This window comes from Oenanthe melanoleuca, chromosome 26 (assembly GCF_029582105.1).
Source record: "Oenanthe melanoleuca isolate GR-GAL-2019-014 chromosome 26, OMel1.0, whole genome shotgun sequence".
In the NCBI taxonomy this organism is placed as follows: domain Eukaryota; kingdom Metazoa; phylum Chordata; class Aves; order Passeriformes; family Muscicapidae; genus Oenanthe; species Oenanthe melanoleuca.
Genome location: NC_079359.1, coordinates 3,169,472 through 3,196,986, shown reverse-complemented (window position 1 = coordinate 3,196,986; position 27,515 = coordinate 3,169,472). Strand labels below are relative to the sequence as shown.

The window sequence follows — 27,515 nt, the reverse complement described above, 5'->3', positions numbered from 1 at the left end:
GGCGGCGGCAGCGGCGGCGCGCGCGCACCCACTCCTCCCCCCGCACGCCCGCCCCCGCGCGCCCCCCCCCCCCCCCCCTCCGCGCGCGCGCGGCGCTGAGGCGGCCCCGGCCCGGCCGCGGAGCCCCCGGGACCCCCGGCCATGGAGGGCATGGACGTGGACCTGGACGCGGAGCTCATGCAGAAGTTCAGCTGCCTCGGCACCACCGACAAGGACGTGCTGATCGGCGAGTTCCAGCGCCTGCTCGGCTTCCAGCTCAGCCCCGCCGGCTGCGCCTTCTTCCTCGACATGACCAACTGGTGCGGGCCCGGGCCCGGGGCCGGGGGGGCGGGCGGGACGGCCTGAGGGGGCTCGCGGGGCCGCGGGCCCGGCTCCCCCCCCGGCTCGGTCGCCTCAGGGCCGCGAAGGAACGGGCGGTGTTTGTGCCGGGCCCTCTGCCCCCTGGCCGGGCCCGAGGCGGCTCCCATGGCGCTGTGGGAGCGGGACGGGGCCGGGGCGGACGGGACTGGCTCTGGGCCCCGGCCCGGGGTGAGGGTTTGCCGGTTCGCCGCTCCGAGGGCCGCGGAGCTGTTGGAGTGGCGAACAGATACACGGGCCGTGTGAGCCGCGGGCAGCGGCTGCGTTCGGGGACAGGCTGTGGCGCCCCGACTTTGAAGCAGCTTCAGAGGAAGGGAAATTGTGGCAGAAAGGCGCTGTAGGACCCTGGAGGCGGCCGCGGTGCACGTGTGAGAGTTACCGGGGTGTTTGGGAAAAACTCCGCGTCTGCCTGTGGACTGAGGATCTCTCTAAATCTTCTGACTCTCGGGTGTGTGTTTGTCTTGATAAAAGCTCTGTGTCACTGCCCAAGGAAAGGTAGGGTTATCAGGGAAGCTGTAGCTCGAGAAAAACAGGGGAGATATTCAGTACAAGGATGTTGTGGAGTAGCTGCTCTGTGAGTCGGGGGGTTTGGCTTGTTTTGAGCCCTTGCACCTCTCAGGCCATAGCCAAAGTGTGTTGACCTGAACGCTCTGCAGGGTTGGGGCTGCAGAGCAAACGAGTGCTCTGTGTTTCAGACACGGCGACCAGAGGTCACTTAACTAAGCTCTGTTTAGAGGTAGAACATCAAACGCAGAAATCTCAGCTTTGAGAACTGAAATCCAAGGGGAGGTCAAGATATCAACAGTTGGGAGAAAACTTACATGGAATTGTTGAGCTTATAAACAGTGATAGGACAACTTAGCTTGTAGGTTTTGCTTTTCCTTCCTCCTACAGCTCTGTATCATATTCTAGTGGCAAACAAGCATCTGCAGAAGGAGTAGGGGAATAGCAAATAATTCCTTGTGTTTTAAGCTGATACAATGTGAAAGCAAGTCTTGAGGAGTTCAGGAGTTTACTTGGAAGAAATGGTTGGTTCCCAGCAGAAGATGCTTTCCCACCTCATCCATGTGTTTGTGACATGACTAAAACTGGCACAGCACTGTAATCCTGGGGGTTCTCTGAGGTTCCTGGGGAGAGCAGGGAACAGAGCTGAACCTAAAAGTTACTCCTGAAGATGCTCTATGTAGCCAGAGTGTTCCTGGTTTGTGCTGAAGCAGCTCTTTTTCATCCAGGAATATTGAATTCTTGTTTGAAATAACAGCATTTCAAATCCAGCTTCAGAACCAAGGGCTTTTTCAAATGTTAGTTTCAATTGAAGAAGATCTGAAGTGGTTAAAATAGCCTTAATTTCCCAAGTTCAATAGTTTGGTTCTGAAAACATTGGTTTTCACATTTTTCCTGAAGTATTAATTGATAATTCTTGTGGCTGCATGGGCTTGTGCTTGCTGGGGTGCTGAGATGTATGTGCAGACAAACAAACAAACAAACAGGGGCTGGGACTGCTCTGAGAGGGCTCAGAGTCCCTGTGAGTGCCCGTTCTCAGCCTGGCACAGACTGCTCCTTCTCCCCCAGCTTGGTGCCATTCCTCGTGCTGCTGTGTTCTGTGCCTGTCCCACTGCCCAGCTCCCACCCCTTCCTGCATGGCCACAGGGTCGTTGACCCTGCTGGGCTGACCCTGCCCTGACCCTGCTGTCCCTCAGCAGGGACAATCAGGACACGTGTTCCTGTTCTGGAAGCGCCTTTCCCGTGTCATTGAGGGGCCCTGTGCAATCCACACTGCCCAGGTGATTCAGGTGCCCTACCAGGTTTGCCTTGTGGGGCCTGGGATTAGGGTCAGAACCTTCTGGCACCAGCATGTCCTGCAAATAATTTGTCTTGATGAGACTATCTGGCAGGTTCTTTCAGGTGTGATCCCTTCCTTCTGCATCAGGATTGATGTTCACCTGCAGGAAATGGTGGGGGAGCTCCTGGTGGGGTGACAGCAGTGCACACATTGGGTGTTCTAGGTTCTCTGTAGCAATGTCCATGCCTGAGTTAATTAACAAAGACATAAACAGTTTCACTAGAACTTGTTCCCAGGTGTGAAAGCTGCTCTTTGGCAATAACTGTCATCTGCAGACCCAAAGTTCCTTCCTCACTTTGTGTCTTTCCTGTACTGTAGGGAATACTCAGGGCTTAATGTGCTTTGAAAGACCATCATTAGTAATTATGGTCAGAGGATTGACAGTGAATTAGTGCTTTATTCTGCTGGAATAAAGGAATTCTTTTTAAGTAGCTTGTTTGGCCAATATGGGGAGAAAAATTAGTGGCTGACTGGGGAGGAATACCTGCAAGTAGCCTCTAAAAGTCTGTGTTCACTTCTCCAGTTCCCAGGAATGCCCAGTGCCCCCTCAGACCTCTGTCAGGCTTGGGCAGTACTAAAGAACTGCCAGCTGGCTTTATTAAGTGCTGCAAAAAATGCTTTGGGTTAAACATATGCATTCAAAGTTTCAGAGCCTGTTCCTTGATCTGCAGGAAATACAGGTTAAACCCTTTGTCTTTCACTGGTATTTATTAAACACTTTCCTAGAGTTCTGTCTGTTTTCTGAGCTGACTTTTTGCCTTCCTGCTGCATAAATCTGATTCCCAAGGTCCCCAGCAGCAGCACACACCATCCTGCTTTACCATTTTGTTATTTATTTTCCATTCAGAGTGGCTGCAGGGGGAGAGGCTGAGCTTTCGCTTTCGGCCTAAAACCAAAAGTGAACTTCTTTGTTCAAAAAGCAGAACCAAAAATGAACTGTTTTGGTGCTGAAACGTTTCTTCCTTGGGAGGAAACCCTGAGCAGTGGGGTGGGGAGGGCATTTTGCTGCCATTGCATCCAGGATCAAATTCCTCCTCAGTTACCTTGGCTCTGCTCCCTCCCCTCCAGATGTTGGGCCCCACTACAGGTGGGAGGGAGAGGGCTCATGGGAGAGATTCTTGTGGTGCAGTGAAGTCCCACATGTTGCCTGCAGCTCCACAGTGGTCTGTGAGATGGTCAGAAGCCAGTCTGAACCCCTTTGCCCTTGGCTTGCCTTCACAGGGAGCTCCTGGAACTCCATAAAAGGCATTGGATTCCTCTAGAGCTAGTGTGAAAATTGTATTGAGACAAGAAAAAGGAATGATTTTCTTTTAATTGGAGTGTGTGCCAGCTTTGTGGGTGAGAGGCTTGGAACTGCTTTAATTCTGTGAGAAAGTGAGTTTGAAGTAGCTAATGGTGGTGGATTTAAAAATCCATACTTTAGTGTAGCTGGCTTAGAGATTCCCAGTTAGGAAGAACTAATGTATATTTCAATAATTTCCATGTAATATTTCTTTACATTCTCTTTTTAGCTCTTGTTTAGAAAGCTGAATTTTTATTAGAGCAGTAGGTGTGATATTTAGCTGAAATGTGTCAGGTAATGATGGTTGCCATTGTGTGGGGGGCAAAAAAAAACAGTATTATAACAAAGCTTTTTGGATCCAGCTTTAGGTGAAAAAGGTCATTATTTGTAAGGTTGTCAGATCTCTTCTGGAGATCATCGTGGTTTTTTAATCTGTTTAGGAGAATTGGTAGCTGTGTCATGGTTTAACTAGTACTCCCAAGGTGATGTTTTGCATGAAGATAAACTTATCTCTGAAAATACTGCAGAAATCTGCAGTAAAACCTTGTTCTCTCTCATGTCAGGTGTGGGGCAGTTCTGTGCTACAATTGCCTGAAAAATTCACATTTCCATCCTGTGGGTGGGCTGTTCAGATTCTTTATATCCAGTGAAACACCCCTATTGCCCAGAAGTGGGTGTACTTAATTGGGGGTCTAAAATCATGGTGTAGCTAATAGGGGTTTAATTGCATTTCCCATGACTTTTACAGAGTGTAGGTGCTACTCAGAGATACTTGAGGTGTATTTATGTAAGAAGTCAGAACACTCAGAATTTAACAGACCTGGTCAAGGGGATACACTCACACAGGATGTGTTTCCCACAGTGGCTCTCACCAGCATTGCTCCTGATTTTTAACCTCAGGTGTTTGCAGACACCTGCAGCATGCAGGAGAACAGATGAGAACATCTGAGAACAGATGTTTTGGCTGCTCTTCAAACTGAATCCACATTCTGACAAATGTGAGGAAAACTTCCCCACTGTTCTGTATTGACCTTGAGCTCAGTTTTGACCCCCCTTCCCTTTGGTGGGGAATCCTCGTGTTATGGAGCAGGCAGGAAACTGAGAACTAATTCTGCAAATAAATCATCCTTCCCTGGAGGTGCCTGTGGGTTTTCATGCCTCACCCAGCATCCATGGGGCAGTGACAGCAGTGGGTGGGAGTTCCTGTTGCTTTGCTTCCTTATCAGGTGACAGAGACCAGAGTCCCGTGTTCTGTGACTCAGTACACATTTGTCAAGCAATCCATGTCTTGGTGTGACTCTGGTCTGGTTAATATTTGTTTATGGGGACCAGCTGGGCCAAAGCTGATGAGAAGGGTTGCCTCAAAACATTGATGGGGTGTGGATAAGATTTAGTAGGGAAGGAGGAAGCTGAAACTTTGGACTTGATGTCCATCTTACCCTAACCCAGTTGGTGACACACTGTCCTCACAGGCAGAAGTGGCCCCCCAGCAGCAGATCTGGGGTGGCTGATGTGCTGTCTCAGGATGTCAGGACAGTCAGGGGAGCTCTGTGGATTGCAGAGGGTGCAGGGTCATTTACACCCTTGGACTCGGGAGGGAAAAGAGGTTTGAAACTGTTTGGTCTCTTGTGGCACACTTGAAACACAGTGGATGTCACTTACTGCTTATGAGCCATCCCAGACTGCTGCCTCTCTGTGTCCACAGCTGTCTCCTAATGCTACTAAAAATAGCAACATTACAGAATTAAACAATTTAAAAATATTTTCTTAGAAGCTTTTATCTACTGTGTAAAAAAAAAAAAAAAAAAGAAAGCCCAAACCACACCTCTTCTCCAAAACGACTCAAGTGTTTGACCTGATTATTTTGAATGAAATCTAGACTCTAAAGAAATTGTATTTATAACTCTGGAACATACTATAATTGTGCTCCAAGATACAAAGCATTGAAAAATTTGGTGCCTGTGGCTTGAAAGCATAAGCAGGTACTGTAGCAGAACTGGGACTTGGATACAATATAATTTTGGTCCAGCTGGACTCTGCCTTACATGCCCCAACTTGTTCTCAGACAGTTTCTGTAGCTTAATCCCCCTTCACTTTCCTGCAGACAATTATAGATTGGTAACATAGTTTGTACCGAGGAATTGGCAGTTACAGAATCTCCTGTGTACTGGCAGCTCTCAATGACTTTCCACTGGGAAGAGCTGTTGCCTGTTTTCAGTGGCAGCTCCTGCTGGGACATTCTCGAGATACTTTACCCTCCACTTAAAGCTGCTGGGACCAGCTGCTTTGGGAGGGCTCAGCTGCTGGGATGGTTCTGGGCTTGTAGCACCATTATTGTGGCTGCTGTTGGGCAAGGGGTTGTGCTCAGGTGCTTTATTGTGCTCAGGTGTTTTACTGTGCTCAGGTGATGTGCTCAGCCCTGTGCAAGTATCTCAGGAAGGTTTCAGCGGCTGCTGTTGGTGTTTTTGTGCACATTAAAGCTGCTCAGGGAAAGTGAGTTCCTTTGATGGTTTGGTGCTCTGAGGACACTGTGCCTCTCCTGTGGGCTCTCAGTTTCTCTCCTCGTGCTGCCCCTGCAGACACAGCATTACATCTGTCACCACAGGTTTCTGTATTCCTCCTAGAATACCCCACTTTATGTGGAACTGCTGCTTTCAGCTGAGACAATGAAATGTTTTTCTGTGCCTTCATGTGAAAAAAAATACATAAGCTTTAAATTAACCAGATCTGCCCCCCTCTTCAGCTGTGTAAATTCAGCTTAAAGCTTTCAGCTTCCCTCAGTGATCCTTTTCCATCATCAGACATTTTCTAAGGTAGTTTCCCAACTTCATACATAGAATTTAATGTAACTTTAGTGTAAGAGGGGTCAAGAACGAAGAAAACTGACACACAAATTTTGCTTTCTGAAGTTCTGGCCGCTGAAAGATATTCACTGATTAAAATTCCAGCCCTTCAAAACATCTTGAGACTTTGCACTTAATTGCCATGTGTCATCCCTATTGAACGTTTGAATTGAAAGCTCCAGGCAGAAGTGCTTCCCTGCAGCATGATGTTCATGTCTCTTCCCCCACCCCTTTGGCCTTCTGCAAGGCTTGGAGTGAAGCATCTCCGGCTCCAGGAGCGATAGAAGCTGTTGGAGATGTCCCAGCCTGGAGTATCAGCAATTCAGGTCCCCAAGAGCTGAGGTGAAGAACATCCAACTAAGATTGTGGAAACTAAGACACAAAAGGAGTTGCCTCACTTGGATGTCTCCCATATGTGTTTTTAGTCTTTCCCTCCCTGTATCATGTGGAGAAGTTCCATTATTTGGGAGTGAGAAACTGTCCATCTGCTGCACTATTTCTTTTTGTTTTTTAACAATAGACACCTTATGGGGTGCTGTGGTGCCTGGTTACAGGCTGCATTTGGAGAGCGAGAGGAGGTCTGTGAAGGTGGAGACTTGAGTTACAGAAGGAGTCCAAGGTGTCCTGCCATCGTGTGTTCTGTGCTGGAGATTTTATTGTGCTGATTAGCACTGCCCAGCGTCTACATTGCATATTTCCAGGAAATGTCACCCGAGTTGCTTGGCTCATGACAAAACACTGCACCCTGTGAGTGCTGAGGGCACCTGCCTGGCTCCTCCCTCCTCCACAGGGACGGACTTTGGAACCTTCCTTCCAATGACCAAGTCTGTTTGTTACCTAAGAAATATTGCTGGCTGTCTCTGCATGACCTGAGGGCTGCATCCTGTCTGAAATTCCAAATGGAAGGTCGTTGCAGGGAGCATTCTGTGTGTTGTCTTCTCCCACAGCTCAGGAGAAGCAGAGCCCTGCAGTGTTCCCCAGGAGCAGGCCACAATGGGTGCTGTGCTGTGGGTAGGAGCTAGAGAGAGGAAAATTTGCTGGCTGGATTTTGAGCCTAAGCTGTGATTTGATTTTAATTTTTGCCTCCCCCCCCCCCAAAAAAAAAAAAAAAAAAGGAATCTGTTTTTTAAAAAAAATTACATCTTTTTCTTTGGCTCTCTTATCAAGTAACTTGACAATATATGAAAGCTTGCAGATTCCTATAATATTTATAGTTTAAATTCTAATGTCCCTTGTCTTGTATGTCCAAAGCACCTGCTTGTACTGCGTTTCTTCCAAGATACTGCACTTCTCTATGCTGAAAGAATCCTCCATGTACTGGGGAGCAGAAGAGTCTTGGGCCCATGCCCTGCTTTGCTTGAGCCTCAGTGTTTCAGTGTCTTCAATCTCCTAAAAAAGTCTGATACAATTAACTAAAACACAGTTTCCATTTACCTGTGTGCTCATGGTTGTTTGTAGGACAGGGAAGTTGTGCAAGGAGGCCTCAAGTTTGTGCACTGATTTGGAAGAGTTTTTTTAATTATGAACACTGAATTACTTTAATTAATTAATGGCTAAGTATATTGGTTTAACATAACAAAAAAGTGTCTGGAAAGAAAACAGGGAAGGGGAAGAAGGGTTCAAGATGAGCGACCTCTTTGCTATCACTTAAGAGTTTATAAGGGATGTCACCAGAACTATTATCAGAGAAGGTTTTAACTTGACTATTGTAATTTAGCTCTTGAGGCTTGAAATGAAGCAGCAGAGCAGAAGGATTGATGTGAAAAGGAACACTTTGGTGTTGTATGGGAAAAGCAACTGACACCCAAGAGTTATGGGATCCCCTTGGAGAGGAAGGGGTGGGATACCCAGGGTCAGAGTGGATTTGGTTGATATGTAGAGCTACAACCTGTATTTGCTTCCTACTCCCCTCTCTCTTTCTGGAATCTTGCTCTTAGAGCTAAAATTGAGCCCGGTGCTAAGTCCTGGGCTCACCCCATCACTGGGTGACTTGTGACTGCAGGCTTTTCCCTGCTGGATCCTGTCAGACCTGCTCTGTAAGTGTGGCAGGGCTACACACTGCTGCGGTCCAGGACTGCTCTAAAAATGGAAAAATTGCTTAATTTTGGGGACGTAAGGAGGGCATGAGGCCTGGAGGGCCCTGTGAAGACAGAGCTGTGTGGCCACCCCTGTAATTAGGAGAGCTCAATCATGTCGATTACATTGGCTGGATTTGCAGAGTTGTTTGGTTTATAATAGTAATTTATCTCCTATGGCAGAGAGCAGAGGGTGGTAAGTAGTGTGGTGTAAGTCACACTGAGGAGTGAAATCAGACAGGAGGGATGTGTGAGCAGAAGCCTTTAGAGCCTCAGAACCCTCTGAGGGCTGACCCTTGTGTCTGTCCCTGCAGTGTCTGCAGCTGGGGCTATGCAGTTACAGCTGTGCACAAGGGTAAAGACCTGAAAAAAAACCCCAAATATGTATTTAAAAATAGACTAATTTCAGGGTCTTGAGCGTGTTTGCCCTAATGCATCTCTGTCATTAGGGTCACATTTGGTTGTGAGCTGCACTGATGCTGTGCCTATGGCAGAAGGGCTAGTGCAGAGGGTGCTGCTTGTGCTCAGCTGCCTGCACATCACCTGACTGCAGAATTCACCTCTGCAAGTGTCATTTTCCCTGGAGTGCTGCCCTCCAGCTGATCCTGGGGGTTTTGAAGCAAGGGAGGAGTGGGACAGAGCCCATGGTTGTGCTGAGAGCAGGAGTGAGGTGTGAGATGTGGGTGCCTCTGGCACAGAGCGCAGCCGCTGGCACTCCGTCCCTATCTCCTGGGGTTGTCTGTGTCAAAGAACATGAACTCAAGGCAGATTTGCTTTGTCATCCTGACTTTGTCTTTTGCCACTGTGAATTTCTCTTCAGTTTCTGGAAGCTTCTTTTTAGTTCTCTACTGGAAAGTTCAAGAGGCATTGAAACACGTAGAAGGGCTCACCCCGAACATCCCCCATCACACAGATCATATGGTGGGAGTGGAGAGGTGGGTTTGGAAATATTTGATCACAAATGGGGCAAATCTGTTTCCAGCATGCCTTGTTCTTTAGTTAGTTTTTAACTCGATGCTGCAGAGGAGTGTTGTTGTTTCCCAATGGCAAAGCTCACTGAAATATGACCCCGGGGTGGGAGTGCTGGCCCCAGGCCTGTGTGCACAAATAGCCCACTACCTTCTGAGGCCTGTTTGCAGCCCAGCAAACAAACACAGCCAGGCTGCCTCACAGAGAGTTGCAGGAGAAATCTGCCCCTCTGAGCTTTTATTTTTTTCCTCACAGTGTCAATAAAACATCAGTACTACTGATTCCAGAATCATCACTCACAAGATATTGTGGTCCATCTGAAAATGTAGTTATGTAGTAGTGGATTAGGAAAAGAAAGACCTGCATGGCTGTCTTTTGTATCTCCTACAATACCTTTTGCCTTGGATTGCTGTACTACAGGAAGAAATCCTAGTGCAAACTAAGCTGCAGCTCATGGTGTCAGCTGGGTGAGCGAGCAGGAGTCTCTTGGCACAGCCCTGGTGTGAGTTATGTAAATCTTGTGCAGTGTATAAGCAACAGGCGGTTGGTGACGTAAAACTGAGCATTTGTCTCTGTTTACTGGCTAATGTGACATGGCCCCTTCCTGCAGCATTTGACTGAGCTGGCGGGATTAAATAGAGCCCTGACACTCCTAAGTAGAAAACGCCTCAGGCTGAATAATGGTTTCTGCTCTGGAATTCGGTGTTCTGGCCACAGCAGGGACCGGTGGCTCCTGTGTTGGAGCAAAGTCCGCCCAGCACGGATGGCAAAGGTCTGCCTGTGAGGCTGGGCTTGCTGAATTGCTGATCGATCCCCCGTGGCCATGTTGTGCAGGACATTCCTCCCGTGCCTCCTTAGCAGAATATCAGGAACTCCTGTGACTCACACAGGGATTATCTGCTGGCTGCTGGTGCTGTGATGGACTGATTGATTGCAAAACCGATGGGGCTCTTTGGGTCCTCTCCCAGTGCCCCCAGTGTGACTCTGTCCCCATTTTGCTGCTTCACTTTGAGTGCCCTGAGTTTTCTGAGATGAGAAAGTGACACTGCTCCCATGCAGCTCAGATTTTATCCAGAATGTCTGATTTGAATGTTTTTTTTGCCATGAACACTGTAGGAATTGAACAGGAGGCAGTTTCTTTACTCACTGTTTCAAGCTTCTTTCCAGCTGGCAGGCAGCCCCACAAAGCCCTGTGTTTGCTCTTGCTCAGGGTCACGCTGCAAATGTTTCTCTTGCTTTCACCTTGGCTCCCTGACTCAGACACATGACACCCCGCCACTACCCAGCCCCTCAATATCACTGTGCCCACACAGAGCAGCTTCTGCAGGGCTTTGGTTTTAGGTGGTGGTTCCCAGTTCCTGAAGTCTTGGTTGTATATTTTTTTCCCTATCCTACTCAAAAAAGCAACACAGATTTCTGCAATCATGAATAAAAAAGCAGTTGTTATGCCCATTATGTCTGGGGAGATTTTACTCATCTCCATTCTCACAGCACCCACTCACAACATGTAAATCAGGGCCATAACCTCTCAGACAAGTATAAACAGAGGAATTACATGACTTGCCAAACAGTTACGTAATGACTTAATAGTATATCGTGGAACTGAGCTAAGGCTCGTGAATCCTCTTCCTGCCTGACTGTTCGTTCCTCTTCTCACATTAATTATCATGAGTTGTAGCTACACCGTGGCTCAGGAATCAATAACATTGTGGCTTTCTGAATGTCCTTAATATATCACAGACTTGCACTGTCATTTATCTTTATTCAGTGAGAACTTTTGACTCAGGTGGTTTGCAAGTTTCTGTGAGTTGTAACTACACAGAGCTGAATAGGCACTTTATTGATGAATAAACAGTTTGTACCTGATGGTATGTTTCAAAAACAGCAAGGCTGGAGTTATTATCTGTAGCTACTGGTGCCCTTTGGCCCTGAGAGTTATCAGAAGATTGTTCTCCATGTTTTGTTCTTTTTGTGCTCCTTTTGGACCTTATATGCCAAAATAAGATGGAGAGGTTTGGTTGGTCCTATTGAAATTAGCTGAGGTAACAAGGCTGGTGTGAAGAAGCTGCCCAATGTTTGTCTCCTGTGGCACAGGTCTTCTCTTGGTGTCTCCTGAACTGTTCAGCAAGTTTCATAAAGAACTGCTGGAGTAGATGCCTCCAACACTTGTAAATTCCAAGATTTCCAGGGAAAATAGCAGCAGAGTAGAAGAGTGATCTAAACCAGTGTCCCTGGCAAGAAAAAGTGCTGTATTTTGAGCTCTGTTATCTTGGAAAATCCACATGCAATAGAGATTAAAGCTTTTGAAAAACACATGATGAGCAGAGTTATTACAGTCTGGATATTTTTGCTGAAGTGTTTAGGATGACATATGACCTTTGCAAAGGGCCTGACCCAACTGTACTTCAGGTTGTAATGTGCTTTTTTTCTTTCCAGGAATCTACAAGCTGCCATTGGAGCCTACTATGATTTTGAGAGTCCAAATATCAATGTCCCCTCCATGTCGTTTGTGGAAGATGTCACCATAGGTGAAGGAGAGTCCATCCCTCCTGATACCCAGTTTACAAAAACATGGAGGATACAGAATACAGGTGAGGCCTTTGGGCTGTAGCAAACCCCACACAGCAGTGCTGGGATCCAAGGGGAGGGATGCTGCCTTGAGGCAGGAAGCTCATGAGCACTCACCTGGGCTGGAGCCACCCTGAGGTGCTGCCAGCCCATGCAAGTTCCCTTTCTTGGGCTGGTACAAACATTTCGTGGGGGGATGTGCAGCTTGGTCAGGTCACCAGTCTTGTGCCTTGTGCCAGCACACAAACAAGCTCTAGGAAACTTGTAGACAAACGAGGCAGTGACACAAGGGTCATGTGGCAGGTCCACTTCAGGCAGAATTGCCTTTTCACATTCTGAGAGGATGCAGGGCTGGAGAGACCACATTCCAGTTTGAAATAAGTCAAAGCAATGACTGGGATCCAGGAAATGAAGCTGGGCAAAATGCATTCCCAATGCTTGATCTGGTGGGATGCAGTCAGAGAGGAAAATGAGATCCATGGATGTGAAGGAGTCCCTTGTCCTCATGCAGTGCAGTGACAGGATGTAGCATGAACATTTAAAACAGTGTGTCTGAATTTATTTGACCTGCTTGTACTTGTTTGAGGGAGAACAATCCCACACTGAGGTGTGATGTTGGGAATCATCACGAGTCAGGTTCAGCTCTCTCAGTATTCCTGCTTGTGAATAGCAGCAGTACTTGGACTGAATATCCATACTAAAACCACACTAAAAATCTAAGAGTATTTCATTAGGGGGGGATGGTTAAGAACACTGATTTATAGAGAGTGTGTTCTAGAGGAAGAATTTAATACTTCAGTGTACTTTTTCTGCCTCCTTTTGTTTGAATATACAATGGAAGGGTTACATGTGGAACTTGCTTGAACTCTAGTACTGTGAAAAGTTGACTGGCATTTTTTTATATCTGTCCCAAATACAGCTCTTCCAATTCTAGTAAGTGTGATAGGTCTTGTTACTCTGCTCTTAGTATCTCAATTTGTGTGTGTTATGACTACACCTCTATCTTGGGCCCTTCCAACTCCTCCCTTCCTTGTTCCTCTGATGTGCCATTTTCTGTATGCAAATTCAGCCTTAATTTATCATCCCAGTTCAGGCGATGTTTCATTGTTCTTGGAATGTTTCACCTTCTGAAATCCTGGGCCTTCTAAAGTGAAGGACAGGAATTCATCTTGATTTAGGATTTCCTGGCGAGGCCAGCTTGTTTTGGCTTCTGTGTGGTTTGAACCTGGCTTGTCAGGCCATCCACCCATGCCCTCACAGTGGTGCTGGAGGCCAGGGCTTGGTACAGCCCTGCTGCTGAGGGTTAGTGAAGTGCAGCTTCACATGCTGCTTATGACTGTGCAGTGTGAGGAGGACTGCAGCATTTGAAAACCATTCTTTGGTTTAATTAAGGTATAGTATCAAAGGGCTGCAGTGTTTCCAGATAATATCTACTTGTTAGGCAGATAACTGAAGCAATGCCAAGGTTTTTAACAGCTCTACAGGAGTCCTTGATTACATGACTTCAGTTCTGGAACACAAAATACCTGAGGCGTGTGTCACTGGAGCGTTTCAGGTCTGATGAGTGTGACAAGCAGAGCTCAGAGATTGTCAGTTTGAGGCATGTGAGCTGTGAGCTCAGTTCAGTCAGGTTCTCATATGTGTCAGTAAAAAACAATGCCCTGCTCTGGTACCTGCAGGATGGTGCTGCCTTGTCTGCCAAAAGAGCAGTTTGTGTAGTAGAACCATTGCTGAAAGGGCAGCAGGATTTAACAGCCTGGCTTCCTCTCCCCACTCTGCCCTCAGCTGCTGCTGGCTCTGCAGGACACTCTCTGCAATTTATCATCTCCTGAGAGATGAGTGTACTGAAATAGAATGACATAATCATAATTTCATTTTATGAGGCTTATCAGTTGCAGCGTTCTAGGCACCTTGCAAGCCTAAAGCCATTAAACCCGATAAAAATCACATAAATAATTTAAACTAAACCATGTTGCTGGGCTGCCAACCTCTGCAGATGAGGCTTCATGCTCAAGTGCCCCATGCCCCAGGCCGAGGTCAGCCAGACACCCAGCTCCTCTTTCAGAGCCCTGCTCTCTCAGCACCTTTCCAGCTGTACTGCTGCATCCCCCACACTGAACATCCACTGCACTCCTGCGGATCCTGCTCTCCCTGCGAGGCTGTGAATTCCACAAATAAGGACTTGACAAGGAAACCAGCCCTCACTGTGTCTTCACTGGAGTATCCACAGGGATTAAATTAGCAGGCAAGCTGTTGCAAAGGATGCTCCTTGAGGTAACGTGAGGTCAGAGCAGCCTCCAGCACGCTCGCCTCGGACCAGACGGAGCACTTCCAGCTTCGTGGTGGTTCAGCTTTCTGTAGCCATTTCTGTCAGCCTCAGCTGAGCAGGAGGTGTTCTCAGTCCTTGCCTTAGTCATGTGATGTGACTGGGGAAGAAGCAAAAGAAAATTGTGCTAAACTGATTTTTCATGAGTCTCAGAAGCACTTTTTCTTTCTGTCTGCCCCAGCACTTGTTATCTTTGGCAGCAGTGCCTGCGTGCAGGAGCTGTTTTCTGTCCCTTTGATTGCCAGGTCACGCTGTCAGTCCCAGTGTCTGCAGTCTAAACATGGATCTCCACAGATAAATCGTGTATTCACAACCCTTCCCACCTTTGCACAAGCCTGAGAAAAGGGTTGGTGTAAGGAGAGAAATAAATCCATTTAGGAAATAGTGCTTCCACTTACAGTTACACCTTAAACTATGAGTTCCTCTTGAGACTCCTAACAGGCTTAGAAAGAAATGAATCCCTGAGAGGACATGTTGCCAACACTTTGTATAAATAACAGGTATTTGATGTGGCATGGTTCAGGAGCTTCATGGAGGGAAGAAATAGGGGCACACAACACAGCCCTGCCCTTGTCTCTGCCTCTGGCCCTGGGGAAGGGGAGGTGTGTGTAGATTAAGTTCTTCTTTTTCTTTTTTTTTTCTTTTCTTTTGCATTGAGATTTTTTTTGTGTAACAAAGACATAGAGATTATTCAAATAAGAATTGTTCTGCTGGTCCCTAAATGCACCAGTTAAGCCTGCTCTGAAAACTAGGTTTCCTCAGCACCCACTGCTGCTGTGTCCTGTGTATCTTGGTTTCCTTTGACCATCCAACAATTGCCCAACTGTTTTAACAAGCATGTTTCATCCAGTCTTACACAAACAGACAAAGCTTTTCCTGGTGCACTGTCAGTAATTCCCTCTCCTGTCTAATCCCAGGGACAGAGGCGTGGCCCCCAGGGGTTTGCCTGAAGTACGTCGGTGGAGACCAGTTTGGCCACGTGAACATGGTGATGGTGAGGTCCCTGGAGCCGCAGGAGATGGCTGATGTCAGCGTGCAGATGTGCAGCCCCAGCACCGCCGGAATGTATCAGGGCCAGTGGCGGATGTGCACTGCCACGGGACTCTACTACGGAGGTGAGCAGCCCCTCCCAGCCCAGCAGGGACACCACGGGCCCAAAATGGAGCAGGAGGGCAGAGCTCTGCCAGCCCCAGGCCTCAATATAGAACACAAAGTGGAGGAAAACATCAAGGGAGCTTCTTTGTTGTCTTGGTCAGTGTTTTCTAAGCACTGGAACAAATTACAGATTACATAAAACTCTGGAAAACAAAGGGATGTGCACAGCTCTTGCAGTGACACTTTCCTGGTCAATCCTCATTGAGATTGTTTCCCAGTTTTCCATTGCTTAACACTGTGAACTGCACATGAGCATAAAATAGTAGTGAAAACCTCATGTGAGAAGTTAATGTCCAGGGTTTAATGCAGTGATTTACTGTATCCCCTGTGAGCTATTTCTCAGGTTAAAGAACACCTTGCAAATTTGGCTATTTTGCCTGGTGCTTCAGCCTAGGCCTCAAACATCTGCCTTCAGTGCAGCCTTCCCTCCCTTTTCTGCTAGCTGTAGTTTACACTGAGAGCATCTTTGTGTCTCTGTTGGCAGCTGGGAGTATCCCAAGTTTCAGGGTTTGAGAGGTGTTGGCACATGGAGGCAAAAATACCAGTGCCGAGAAGGAGGGAGCTGCTGGTAGCACTTAAACTGCCACACAGCTCCTCAGTGTCTGGAGGGGACACCATGTGTCCCTGAGGGATGGGCAGGGATATCCCCATGCAGGTGGGACAGCCTGTCCAGCTTGTGTTTCTGGTCCCTTGTGCTCACCAAGGGTTTCCCAGTGTTTCCAGAGGGTTCCCAGCCCCTGACAATGGGAGATGTCCCTGCATTGCCAGAAGTTGGCGCTTTTGCCAGGACACGACCTGAAGATTGAACCCCTTTGGGCGCCAAGCTCTGAGTCCGGGAGACCGAGCTGGTGCTTTGCTGGCAGCTGCCCCCAGCTCTGGCGCGGCGTTCCTGGGGCCCGGACGTTCGTCCTGTTTTGGGGCGGGGGCCCGGTGGTGCCAGCCCAGGGCGGCACCGGAGCCGCAAGGCCGTGAGAGAGCGGCAGAGGGCGCTGCGGGGCCGCTCCAGAGCCGCCTGGGGGGATCACTGGTGGGGGTGTGTGTGTACAGTGGGGTCAGTGAGATGTATGTGTGTGCTCAGGATGATCAGTGATGGTTGTTCAGTGTGGTCAGTGGGGATTTGTGTACAAGGCTCAGTGGTATGTGAATGCAGGGGTCAGTGCGGGTGTGTGTACAGTTTTCAGTGAGAGGGGTTAGTGGTGTGTACTTGGAGTCCTGGCCCTGGTAGGGTGTGGAGTTCCCTAAGCAAGTAAAGGTAAAATCCCACTGTCCTCTATGGGCTCCTAAAATTCAAACTGCTGATCCCAGCCCTGTTAAACTGGGAGCACTGGAACTAGTACTGCTGAGGCTTTTTACAAATGTGCTTTAAGCAATAAGTCTTTTTCTTGATAGTGTAAAGGATGGAATTAATTTTCTCCTTCTGACCCTTCTTCATAAACTCGCATCTAGTGACAGCCCAAACATGTATCTTTCCACAGATGTCATCTGGGTGATCCTCAGCGTAGAAGTTGGAGGACTTCTGGGTGTCACACAGCAGCTGTCATCCTTTGAAACAGAGTTCAACACGCAGCCGCATCGCAAGGTAGAAGGAAACTTTAACCCATTCGCCTCTCCACAGAAGAACAGGCAACCAGATGAAAACAACCTAAAAGACCCTGGGGGTTCCGAGCTAGGCACAATCAGCAAAAACACATGGGGGCCTGCTCCTGACCAAATCGAACAAGATCAGAATGGACTGTCACAAAACTCTGTAAATCTCTCCCCCAGCAGTCACTCGAACAACTTGTCGGTAGTGACGTACAGTAAGGTAGGTGCCCTGGGCGAGCAGGAGAACGGGTAGGGGAGGAGCCTGGCAGGTGTGTAATTGCTCTTCCTTCCAAACTGCAAAGCCCTTTCCTTCTGCTTCTGCCAGACCTGCTAAGGAAGGTTCTGAATTTGACTGTCTGACTCTGCCAACTCCTCATGTTATATTAAAATATTTTTTGCCTCTGATAGACTCTACCAGATCCACCTTTTTGTTTTTGCTTCAAGTCCTTCTTAAAATTTATATAACCTTGTTTGGGTGCTGTAACTGCAAGTGGCTGGAGCCTGCTCCGGTTGCGTGTGCAAATAAGTCAAAATATCTCTCTAGATGTGTCCTGAGTTTGACATAATTTTGAACAGAGAACAAATAACCACACCCTCAAACTTCAGATTAGCCAGATAACTTCTTTTTAGCTGGTGTGGGGAGACTACAGAGCTCACCATTTGATCCCAGAAGCTGCCTGCAGGAACAGTCGATCAAAGGGCTGTTTCTGTCTGTGTCCTTGTCTTGTTCATAATTGTAGGTGACTTTCAAATTATCTTTACTTTAAATCTCTCTCAAAAGCTTGCTTGGTGGATGCTATATGAGTCTGAGTGATATTTTGACTGTTTTTATTTGCTTGTGTGTGAAAAATGAATTGCAGGATTATTTACAATTCAGAATCCACCTGTTAATGCAGCAGTATGTGTAGGTGTGTACTGTCGTATGTCAAACTAGTTTGATTTTTTAAATCCTTTAAAAATGCTTTACTGTACTTTGAGCAGGCTGTGTAGGACAATAACACTTGGTTGCTGAATGACTTAATAAAGCCCTACTGTTAGTTCACCTACAGCACTTTAGTTCCTCCCTGGATGACCTGCCTGTCCTGTGCCAGTGGATCTTGTTTTAGTGACCTTTACCCCAGGGCTGTGCATTTTTTATGGCTGGCACATATGGGGAGAGCCTGACTGCCCCCCATAGTGCTCCCAAAGAGCATCTCTGGGCTGGCTCCTGCTGCCAGGCTCTGCTCATAGCAGTGGAGTGGATGGTTTGGGCAATGATGACCTGTCAGTGAAACACCACTGAAGTGGCAGTGCTGGAAATCACTGCTGTGGTGGGGTCTGGGCTGGGGCTGGCTTCAAACAACGTGGCTGTGAGGAACCAGAGAGCCCATGGCAAGGAACAGCTGTGCTGTGGGAGAGAAGCCAACAGGAGAGTGAAGCATCACCTGAGAGGTATCACTAGGTTGAAGTGAGCTGGTTTAGCTGGTAACCCAGAGCTCCATTCTCTGAGGAAACAGCAGCAGTTTTAATCTAACCCCAAAAGTAGGGCAGGTGATCTTTCCTCCCCTTTTTCCTGGTTATTTTGTTTTGGGGTTGTCTGTTTCTTTTTGTATTTATAGAATATTCTTGGGTGGATTTGAGGTAGATTATCTGAGGCTAAAGTAGATATTTTGTTTGCTTACTTCAGAGGGGACAACTTTATGGACCTTTTTGTGGTTTGCGGTGGGGGATATGGAAAAGCTACATGATTTTTGGGTGGGTTTTCTCTCTACTGCAGTTCTTTTTGTTTGTGACATACTAAGACAAGTTATTTTATCCTTTAGAGGATGTTCTAGTAGGTCTGAAGATCTGAGTCCTGTTCCAGCCTTGCCCAGGGCAGGAAGTTTTCTGCCACAGGCCCAGTATTCATATTGGTACAATAGTGGTTCTGTAGTAAAGAAGTTTGAGGGAATTGGACATCCCAGACACCTGGTCTGGTTTGAAATGACCAGGTGAACATTCTTCCCATTCCCTGGCCAGGCCTCTGGGAAGAAAAGATGCAGTTTTGTTTGGTTTTTTCCCTTTGTGTGTGCCCCCAGATGGGGATGCTGCTGGAGCAGAAAAGGGGTTATTAGAGGTGATGTCAGGAGTGTTGAATTTCCTGAGAACAGATGGAGCTCCAGTACCTGGGAAAAGCTGTACCTGGCCCATCTTCTCCACATCCCCAGGGGATCTGACCTGTACTCTGCTGCTGCAGAGAAGGAAAACTACTGCATTGGGAGTTGCAGCCCTGTGACTGAATATTGATGTAAAAGGCTTTATTTCAGGTTCTAGAACAGACAGAAGAGCACTAGGGGTTAGTTAGGCAGTGGCACAGACTCCCAAGATCTCTTGATTTTATTTATCTTGGGCAGCACCTCTGATATTTTTGTATCATTTCTTGTACTTGGGAGAGGGAGGAAATCCCCAGTTGTGTTTGATAGTCCATTTGGTGAGTGAAGGAGATGGTTCAGGTTTAGTTAAAGTGTTGAGAAGAGCCTCTATCCTGTATTTAGAAGCAAAATAAGCCCTTAAATATTTCTCAGATGACTGTGGAGGCTTTCTCTGCTGACAGACACTGGGGACACCCAGTCAGGCAGTGCATGAGACCATGAAATCTTTGAGATAAAATGAGCAGTTTCTGGCATCTGCAGGTGTAAAACATCCTCAAAGCTGCCAGACCTTGTCGGAATTAGTTCTCCCTCTGGTGCACTGAGCAGGTGTGACTTGTCCTCTGGAACTCCCCACTGGAGTCAGGATTGTGGTGATGCTGCCATGCCATCTGCTGCTGGGTTAGACAAGTACAGCAGCATTTCACACCTGGAAACATTCAAAATGCTTTTATCCAGCAGCAGAGTGTTTGGGTGTCCTAGGGAAAAACAAACAAAACCAGACACAGTCCTGTGAGTGGGTAAGATGAAACCTGTGGCATGGTTGGAACAAGCTGTGTGTCCTTTATTCCTGCTATGGCACCCATCTCCCTGGGGCCCCCTGCCCACCTTCCACACACACTGCAGGGAGGCTGCAGGCCAGGGCCTGTCAGGGCTTTGCTTGAAGCATGTTGTTGTTAAATCTGTTCCCAGTGGAGTTTTTGCATGTTCTAAGATGTAAAGATGTGCCTAAGTGCAGGATAGGATGCCTTGAAATCCCCATGCACGGATCCTTTATTCTCTGGCAGTCGCTTTCTCTGGATTCTCCGGAGATCTGAGGTTGACACAGCTTCCTTCTATTTACTCCTGTCTCATAGCAACCCTGCACAGTCACTGCTGCTCTCCTGTGACTGGCTTTTCCATTAAAACCCCAAGATCCAGTCTTACAGTGCCTGGGAATTAGAGTTTAATTGCTTCACTGAGGAAAGAAATGTACAGGTTTCCATGTCTGGGAAGATCAGAAATGAATAGCCATATCCTGACACTTAGATTGTACTTAACATCCCTATATAAAATCCATAGATCTTTATCTGAACCTGCTGCCCAGATGAATTGGGGAATCACTTCTCTGTATGTCATGCAGAAAACTGCAGCTGGAGGTGGTGATTCTGCAAAGGTTTGCCCAGACAGGACATTGGGCATCATCCCCACCAAAGCAAATGGTGCCTGGCTGTCCTGGTCATTGCTTGTGCTGCTCTTCAAAGCCCAGTGAAATAGAACCAGATTTGGAGTTCACAGCTTTAAAATCTGAACTCCTTTATTCCTGCTGTGTTTATGCTGCCCATCTCCCTCTGTTCTGTGTGGAGCTACTTGGCAACTTTCTGTACATAAGGGGAAACCATTCCTGTGTCCTTGGAGCCTTTAACTGACTTCCCCTCTCTGAGCTTAAATGTTGTTGCTGCTTCTAGAGCCACGCTTCTCCCAGAGCAGGGCCTCCAATTTGCAGATTTTTGGAGTACCCCTATAAGCTTTAGACAAAAATATCTTTACTGGAAACTGGGCATCAAACTGTCTTTATGCATGAGGACGATGCCCTAAAAATGTTTGCATCTGTGGAGGAGGAGAAAGCTCCTTCCATCCTGGTGTCTGGGCTTCACACTGGGCTGGTCACCGTGAGGTTACATCCATTTAGACACAGTGGGAGAATGTTGGACTTGGAGCTCCCATGGCACTGCAGCCTGGGCTGGGCTGGCATGAGCTGCTTTGCCTCTCTAGTGAGAGATTGGTGGTTTGGGTGCTGCATATCAGCTCATCCATGAAATCCATGTCCTTCCAGACTCTGGGAAGTGCCAGATAAGCTGATTTTAGCCCAGCTTTGCTCCATTGCAGCCCAGCAGAGTTGCCTGTTGTTTATCCTGGCCCTGCAGCACATCAGGGAGTTGTGCATGGGAACTCATGTACCTGAGCCCTGCCACCTCCTCACCCACGGGCACCTGAACCAGCCCTGCCAGTGCCTGCTCCCAGAAGGTCCTGAACTTCCTGGTGGTCTTTCAGCCACGCCATGTTTGCACAGCATGCATGGAATAAAACACAAGTGCTGGATGCTTTGTTCTCTGTTTGTGCTCAGTTTACGTAAGCGAGATTGGAGCCATGTGGGGTAGGAGCGGCCTGAGGGGATTGGGACCAGCAGTGTGGGCTGGGGCCACTGTCAGTGTCCAGTGGGAGACCCCTGTATTGCTGTGCAGCTGTGCATCCACCTCCTGTCCCTGCAAGTGTACCTGCATTGGTGGTGACTCAGTCACAGAGGTGAAATAAAAAGCTATCTGAAAGCCTGTGTGTGATGGTTTATGAAAGATTCACTTAATCCTCACTTTGTTCCCAGCACAGGTACCTCAGTTTACAGAGCTCGGTATTCACAAAGGGTTTTCACTTCATAAAACATCTCACTTCCCTTCTAGAGGCACAAGTCAAATGATAATTTATACCAGTAGTTATCATGCAGAGTCTTGGCTTGGAAAATCACAGTCCTGTGTTGCCACACACTGGTCTGTGTGAAGAGCCAGTGTTCCCACCAGCAAGTGAGCAGTTACTTCTGGGGAACCTTCTGGAAGAACTGAAAGTGAATTTGCAAAGCTGCAGCTGAGCTTTTCATACAGTGATCCCACTTGGAGGATAGACGGGAATGCACCAAAAATAGTGGGAATAATCCTTCCATTGAAACAACTCGGAAAAACTGCAATTGTCTGCAGAATTATTTTTGCATGTTTATGATGTAAAATGTTGCATAGATGGGATAATTAGGCTTGAAAATGTCATACAGGGGTTTGGTATTTGCATTGCAGCAGTAACTGAGGTTTTCTGGTATCAAGCCCTTACATTGTGCTTGGTGACTCATGGGACAGGGGAGGTGGAGTCACCTGCACAGGATCTGCACTAAAGCAGCTCTCACTCAGCTTAAAGATACAAGTGGGATCAATTTTGCCAAGTTCTTGTGTCTAGTAATGAATCTGGGGTAGGTGAAATGCAGTGAGGAGTTGCAATTCCAAAAGGAAAGATCTGGGGCTTTTCCATGGTGAAATTTCCTGTGTCAGGAGGAGCTGACCATGGTCGTGGATTGTAGGACTGTCTGGCATTGCCAGGGAGCTCGTTCCAGGGTGTCAGATGTTCAGTGCAGGGTGGCAGGTGGTGCAGAGCTGTACATGCTGAGGAATCTCTTGTGCTCAGCTAAATTCTGGGTTTAACTGACACAGTTTGCATAATTGTGGAGCTTTAAATTAGATGCTCCAGAAACCAGTATGTGGAGGTCCAGAGGGTTTCCCTGCAAACCAGCTCACGGTGACTTCACAGGGTCTCTACATCCAAAAGCACAAATGAGCTGCTCTGATGTCAGACTGAGGGTGACTGGCTGTTCCTTACACCACTGGGGATGCTTGTGGAACCCCCAAATTAAAGCAAGCAAGGTGGTTTTGCTTCTGGCATCCTCTGTGAGGTGACACAGGGTAAGGGACTCACAGGATGCTCCCAACAGAGGAGCAGGGGATGGTTAAACCCCTCCTGAGCTCACCAGGCAGTGCCTCAAACAAAGCCTTGTGTGCAGGGAGCTCAAAGATGAAGCAAATTCTGGCAAATGTGTCTGTACAGGTAATCAGCAGCAAATCCTGTTTTCCTTCTGCAGAGTGCTAAATTCAATAGCTTAATCCCTGTGAGGTGAAACTGCTTGGAATCCTGTTGATACATTGCTTTTCCTCTGTGTTCTTTTTCTGTGCACCTGCTCACACCATCTTAATGTTTTTTCCCTACTTCTCCCCTTCCCCCTCTTTCATAGTGTATTTTTGGAAATGTTGTATTTCTCAGTCTCTGGATTTTGATGGGAGCATCTCCTTCCTCAGGTGAACTGTCATGCTGGAATCTGCTGGTTGTTCTCTTTTGAAAAGCTTTACAAACTGGCACTGCAGCGTATTCCTGGGGTAGAACCCAGTTTGTTTTTCCATCACTTGTGTGTATTTCTGTCTGCAAACAGCAATTCCCATGTTCCCAGTCTTTCATACTTCCTACACAGTTCAGGAGATGTCCTGGTTAATTGTCTGCTGATCCTCCTCTTGGTTGGATTCTGAGAGCTGCTTCATTCTGCCATTTGCTTGTATTTACCACCTGATTATATCCCCGAGAATGAACCTTTTCTCTCCATCTGTAGTAAGATTATAGACTGTTCATGGCATTTCCTCCCTAGTCAGATCTGCAGCAGAGCTCTCCAGCCTGGGGTTTGCCAGTGACGTTGATTCCTTATACAATCCATGTTCCTACTCGTGGCTCCACAGCCCTGGCTCCTGCAGTGAGGGGATTTTTGAAGTTGTAGAACACACAAGAAATGGTATTTCGTAGGAAATGTGCCATAGTAAAGGCAGAGTGGTGAAAACTGAGGTCAGAGCTTCCTGTTCAGCCAGAACAGGAATGATTTGGGCTCTCACTGCCTTACCCAGCGTGCTGGAAAGAGCTGGACTGCATTTGCATAATGATCTTCCAACTCTGCCGTGAGATACCAGAAGTTTTTCTCCCTCATCTCCCTCCTGACCTCAGTGTGTCTCTGGGTTTGTGTGAAGGTTGTATCTTCATCACTGACAAACTTCATCTCCCTGTGAGCTGGGGCATCCCTTGTTCCCTGTTGGTGTTTCTTCTGCTTCCTGTTGAAACCCCGGATAACTGATCTGGACAATAGAAGTTACAAAAGGAGTTCCTGTGAATTTGAGACCTGTGACTAGATCTGACATTTAGGTGACTCACTTCAGGATGTAAAGGAGGGAAATGGATTCTGTAGGAAGCATTTTGGGGGTTTTGGTAAAAGCTCTGGTTGATTTCACTGGAGGCAAATTTGTATTGTCACCTTGAGAAGGTACACATGGCACTTGTGGGAACACGGATTTTTTTTCTTGGGGTTTTTTCTGGCATAGCCTCTTACCCAGTTACCATGTCTCTGGGAAATACTGTGGTAGCTGCAGGGACTGGGCCTACAGGTGTTGTAGCATCTATAGAAAATTCAGGTGTAGAAAACACAAGTTACTCTGTGGTCTTGGCCTAAAAAACATCTGACAGAGGTAAGTGCCCTCTCTGGGGAAACCAACCCTGGAACGTGGTTTAGGAGTGTCCTTGGAGCCACAGTGGGGTTGGTGGGAAGCCCTGGGCTGGGCTGGGCATTCTTTGGAGCTGAGCACTGAGCATTTTGTTTCTTGCCTGTTGAAAATTGATTATGTCTCCAACTTTCTTTCAGGGTTTCCACGGTCCTTATCACTTCGGACAGTCTTAAAACACAAAAACACAAAACAGGTATCGACAAGAGGAGAATTTAAGAAAAAGCTGACTTTGGGGGGAAGGGAGGGGGATTCATGTGGCAGACAGACACAGCGTGGACCCCCCTTCTCTGCCTCTGTGTTCTGGAAAAGAAGAAAAAACAAAAGCCCAGTAACTTAAGACTAGCTGTTTCCAGAGGAAAATCCAAAACCTGAGTATGCATGTGTGACTGCTGGATTTCAGAGTGGTGTAAATGCTATGAGGAAGAAGAGACACCAACACTATGGGTTTTTAGAAATCATCACACGTAATTAGGTAGCTTAAAAAAAAGTTTAAAAATGAAAATTTAAAAGCCATCTTTAAAAAAGAATATTTTGCCTACAGAGCGGTTGTAGTTTGAGCAAATGTTTAATTTCTGTTTGTTTCTTGTTCTTTTTTTTTTTGTTTTTTTCCTAAGGGACAGCGTGCATTTTCCCAGAATGTCCTGGTTTGCTGCAGAACAGGACTGGCTCAGCACCTGCTGGGGTTTGTGCAGGGACTGCTTCTGTCAGGCTTTTTTAATGCCAGGTTGGGTCTGCACCCAGCACTGCATTTTTAACAGCATCTGCTGGTTTTAATTACCAACTTTTTAATCTTTTATTTCTTCTTTTCCTTTTGGTTTGGGTGTTGCTGTTAAGTTGTCCTGCGTGTCGTTGGGAACCACACTATGGACAGGCATCAGAGTTGGAGAGGGAGACTCTGGGACTTCTGGGATAACATGGAGGGCTCATCTCCCTTCCCCCTTGTACATGAAGTACACAAATACACACCCATGTTAATAAGAAACTGATTTATTCAAGTTCCTGAGCTGTCCTGTGTGGTTAGAAGTTTAAAATCCCTTTTTGTTCACTCTCGTGTGCAGTAGCTGTGCCTGGAGCTGTGTGCCAAGGGGAATCTCTGTAGCTGTAATTCACCTGCTAGTTGTTGCAAAGCTTGACAGACATCCTGTCCTTTTCATTTGGAGTGTCCCCTCTCTCCTTCAGAGCATAAGTTTGCATTTGTTTCTCCTGTGCTGAGGTGTAGCTTAGAGGGTGATCCATGTGTTCTGGAGCACAGAGCAGGAGTTGGCACCACCAGCTGAGTCCCACTGTCACCTCTTCTTCTTCTGCCTTTGTCCTCTGGGCTCAGGGCTGCTCTGAGGCTCTGAGTGGGCTCTCAAGGCTCATGTTAATAGGAATTGCAAAAGATTTGGGTGGCTCTGCTGTTCCTCCAGCCCGTTTTCCTCCTGTTCTGGACTGGGAAGTGCAGTGTGAGGGAATGCAGCTTGGTCTCAGGCACTGTGCTGAATTTATTCTGAAGTGCTGTCCCCACAAACAGTGGGGAGTGAGCCTGGCAGCACCATCCTGCCCAAATGAACCAGGCTGGAACAGCCATCTGCCAAAGATACAGGAATATGCAAAGCTCCCTTTACCTTCTTCCAGATCTTCCCAGTGAAGGCTTTTCCTTGTGTCAGAGCTGCACACTGCATGGCTTTGCCCTTGCTGCTCTTGGCTGCTTTTGTTTTTGTGGCTGGTTTTGAGTGGGGGAATCTTTCCTTGCAGCTACCAAGGACTGGTACCTGGGTGCCTATGGATGGACCTTGTGGGGCCAGTGGGAGTTCTTATGTCCAACAGAGGAAGGGTTGAGTGCTGGATTTTGTTCATATTTCAGAGGTTCAGTTGTTGCAGATCACCATTAGCTGAAATCTCCCTTCAGAAATCTATTAGCTGGGACAGACAAGTACAGGATGAGAAACTGCCTGCATAGAAGTGGCACCACAGGATTTGAACTGCCTGACACTTGCACTTGCAATCTGGTGGGCACCTGGCTGTGCCCTGGATCTGGGGGAGTGTTGGGATTGGAATGAACCTGCTGAAAGTGCTTCTTCTTGGAAGATTGGATTCTTGTGCTGTAACATTTTGCCTTGGATTAGTTCTGAGCATTGATTTAGGGGATGATCTGCAGCCTTATAGTGTGGTGTGGGCAGGTGGAATCCTTGCTCACTCCCTCCTTTCCTCACAGGTGGCTCACGAGCCCCTCTGAGGAAATGAACATCACACCTGCAGCACTGCTGCTCCCCTTCTGAGGGCACTGAACCCCTGGAGACAGCTCTTGGTCCAAGTGGCAAGGTGATTCCTTATCTTTATTAGCTTCTTGTGTCAGCTGCATAGTGGAAGGGAGGGGAAATCAAGGTTTGAGTCTGAGAGTTAGAGCTGGTGCTGTGACCTTTGCCTGGTGTCAGCAGAGGCACTGGGAGACCCTTGCACTCAGATACCCCCACGCTGGCTTTCTGCTCCCAGGCACATGTGCTCATCTCGTGTCCCCTGGCTGCCACACTCGTGTTCCTGTGCTCCTCCTAAGGCTGAATTTATTTCCCTTGTCTTGAAAAATCAAAACCTGCATGCGCCCCAAGTAGCCATGTGCTTTCCCACTCTGAAGGCACACCCTCATTTGCAGTCTGTGGAGTCCTGGTGACAAGGGCCACACGTTCCAGGGTGTGAGGAAAGGCTGACATCTGCAGCTCTTGCTGCTCACATCCTGCTCTGCCCAGGCAGCTGAGGATCCACGGAGAGCTGGCTCTTTGGGGCCAGGGTTGTGCCCCCTGCTGTGGCATTGGAAGGATGTTTAAAACGGGTTGCTCTATCTCTGTGTTTTTCCTTGAGTAAAAACTGTTTCACTGAGGCCAAAGGTGGTTTTATCTCCTGACTTGGAGCTTCGTGGTGCAACTGGCCCTCAGATTGCTCCTGCTTCAGGTGTCCAGCTTTTAATGGAGAGATTGAGATGAGTTTGGCAAAGTTCTGCCCAGGTGACTTCATGACACTGCAGTTGGTATCAGCTCCCAT

General features: G+C 47.6%; 1 protein-coding gene across 1 annotated transcript; it reads left to right on the top strand.

The window, feature by feature from the left end:
• Window positions 1-61: 61 nt before the first annotated feature.
• Window positions 62-25,492, top strand: ILRUN (inflammation and lipid regulator with UBA-like and NBR1-like domains). The gene is made up of 5 exons (XM_056511601.1): window positions 62-299; window positions 11,806-11,960; window positions 15,181-15,378; window positions 16,894-17,222; window positions 24,635-25,492. Exons 1-5 carry the CDS (start codon window positions 142-144, stop codon window positions 24,668-24,670), a joined length of 876 nt encoding a protein of 291 aa, XP_056367576.1. The 5' UTR covers window positions 62-141; the 3' UTR covers window positions 24,671-25,492.
• The last annotated feature ends 2,023 nt before the right edge of the window (window positions 25,493-27,515 follow it).

Bases quoted from the DNA above. Each gene is read 5' to 3' on its own strand.
- ILRUN (XM_056511601.1), top strand. From the start codon at position 142: ATGGAGGGCATGGACGTGGACCTGGACGCGGAGCTCATGCAGAAGTTC. The intron at 15,379-16,893 runs GTGAGCAGCCCC...ATCTTTCCACAG, and splicing joins CACGGGACTCTACTACGGAG to ATGTCATCTGGGTGATCCTC. The intron at 17,223-24,634 runs GTAGGTGCCCTG...ACTTTCTTTCAG, and splicing joins CGGTAGTGACGTACAGTAAG to GGTTTCCACGGTCCTTATCA.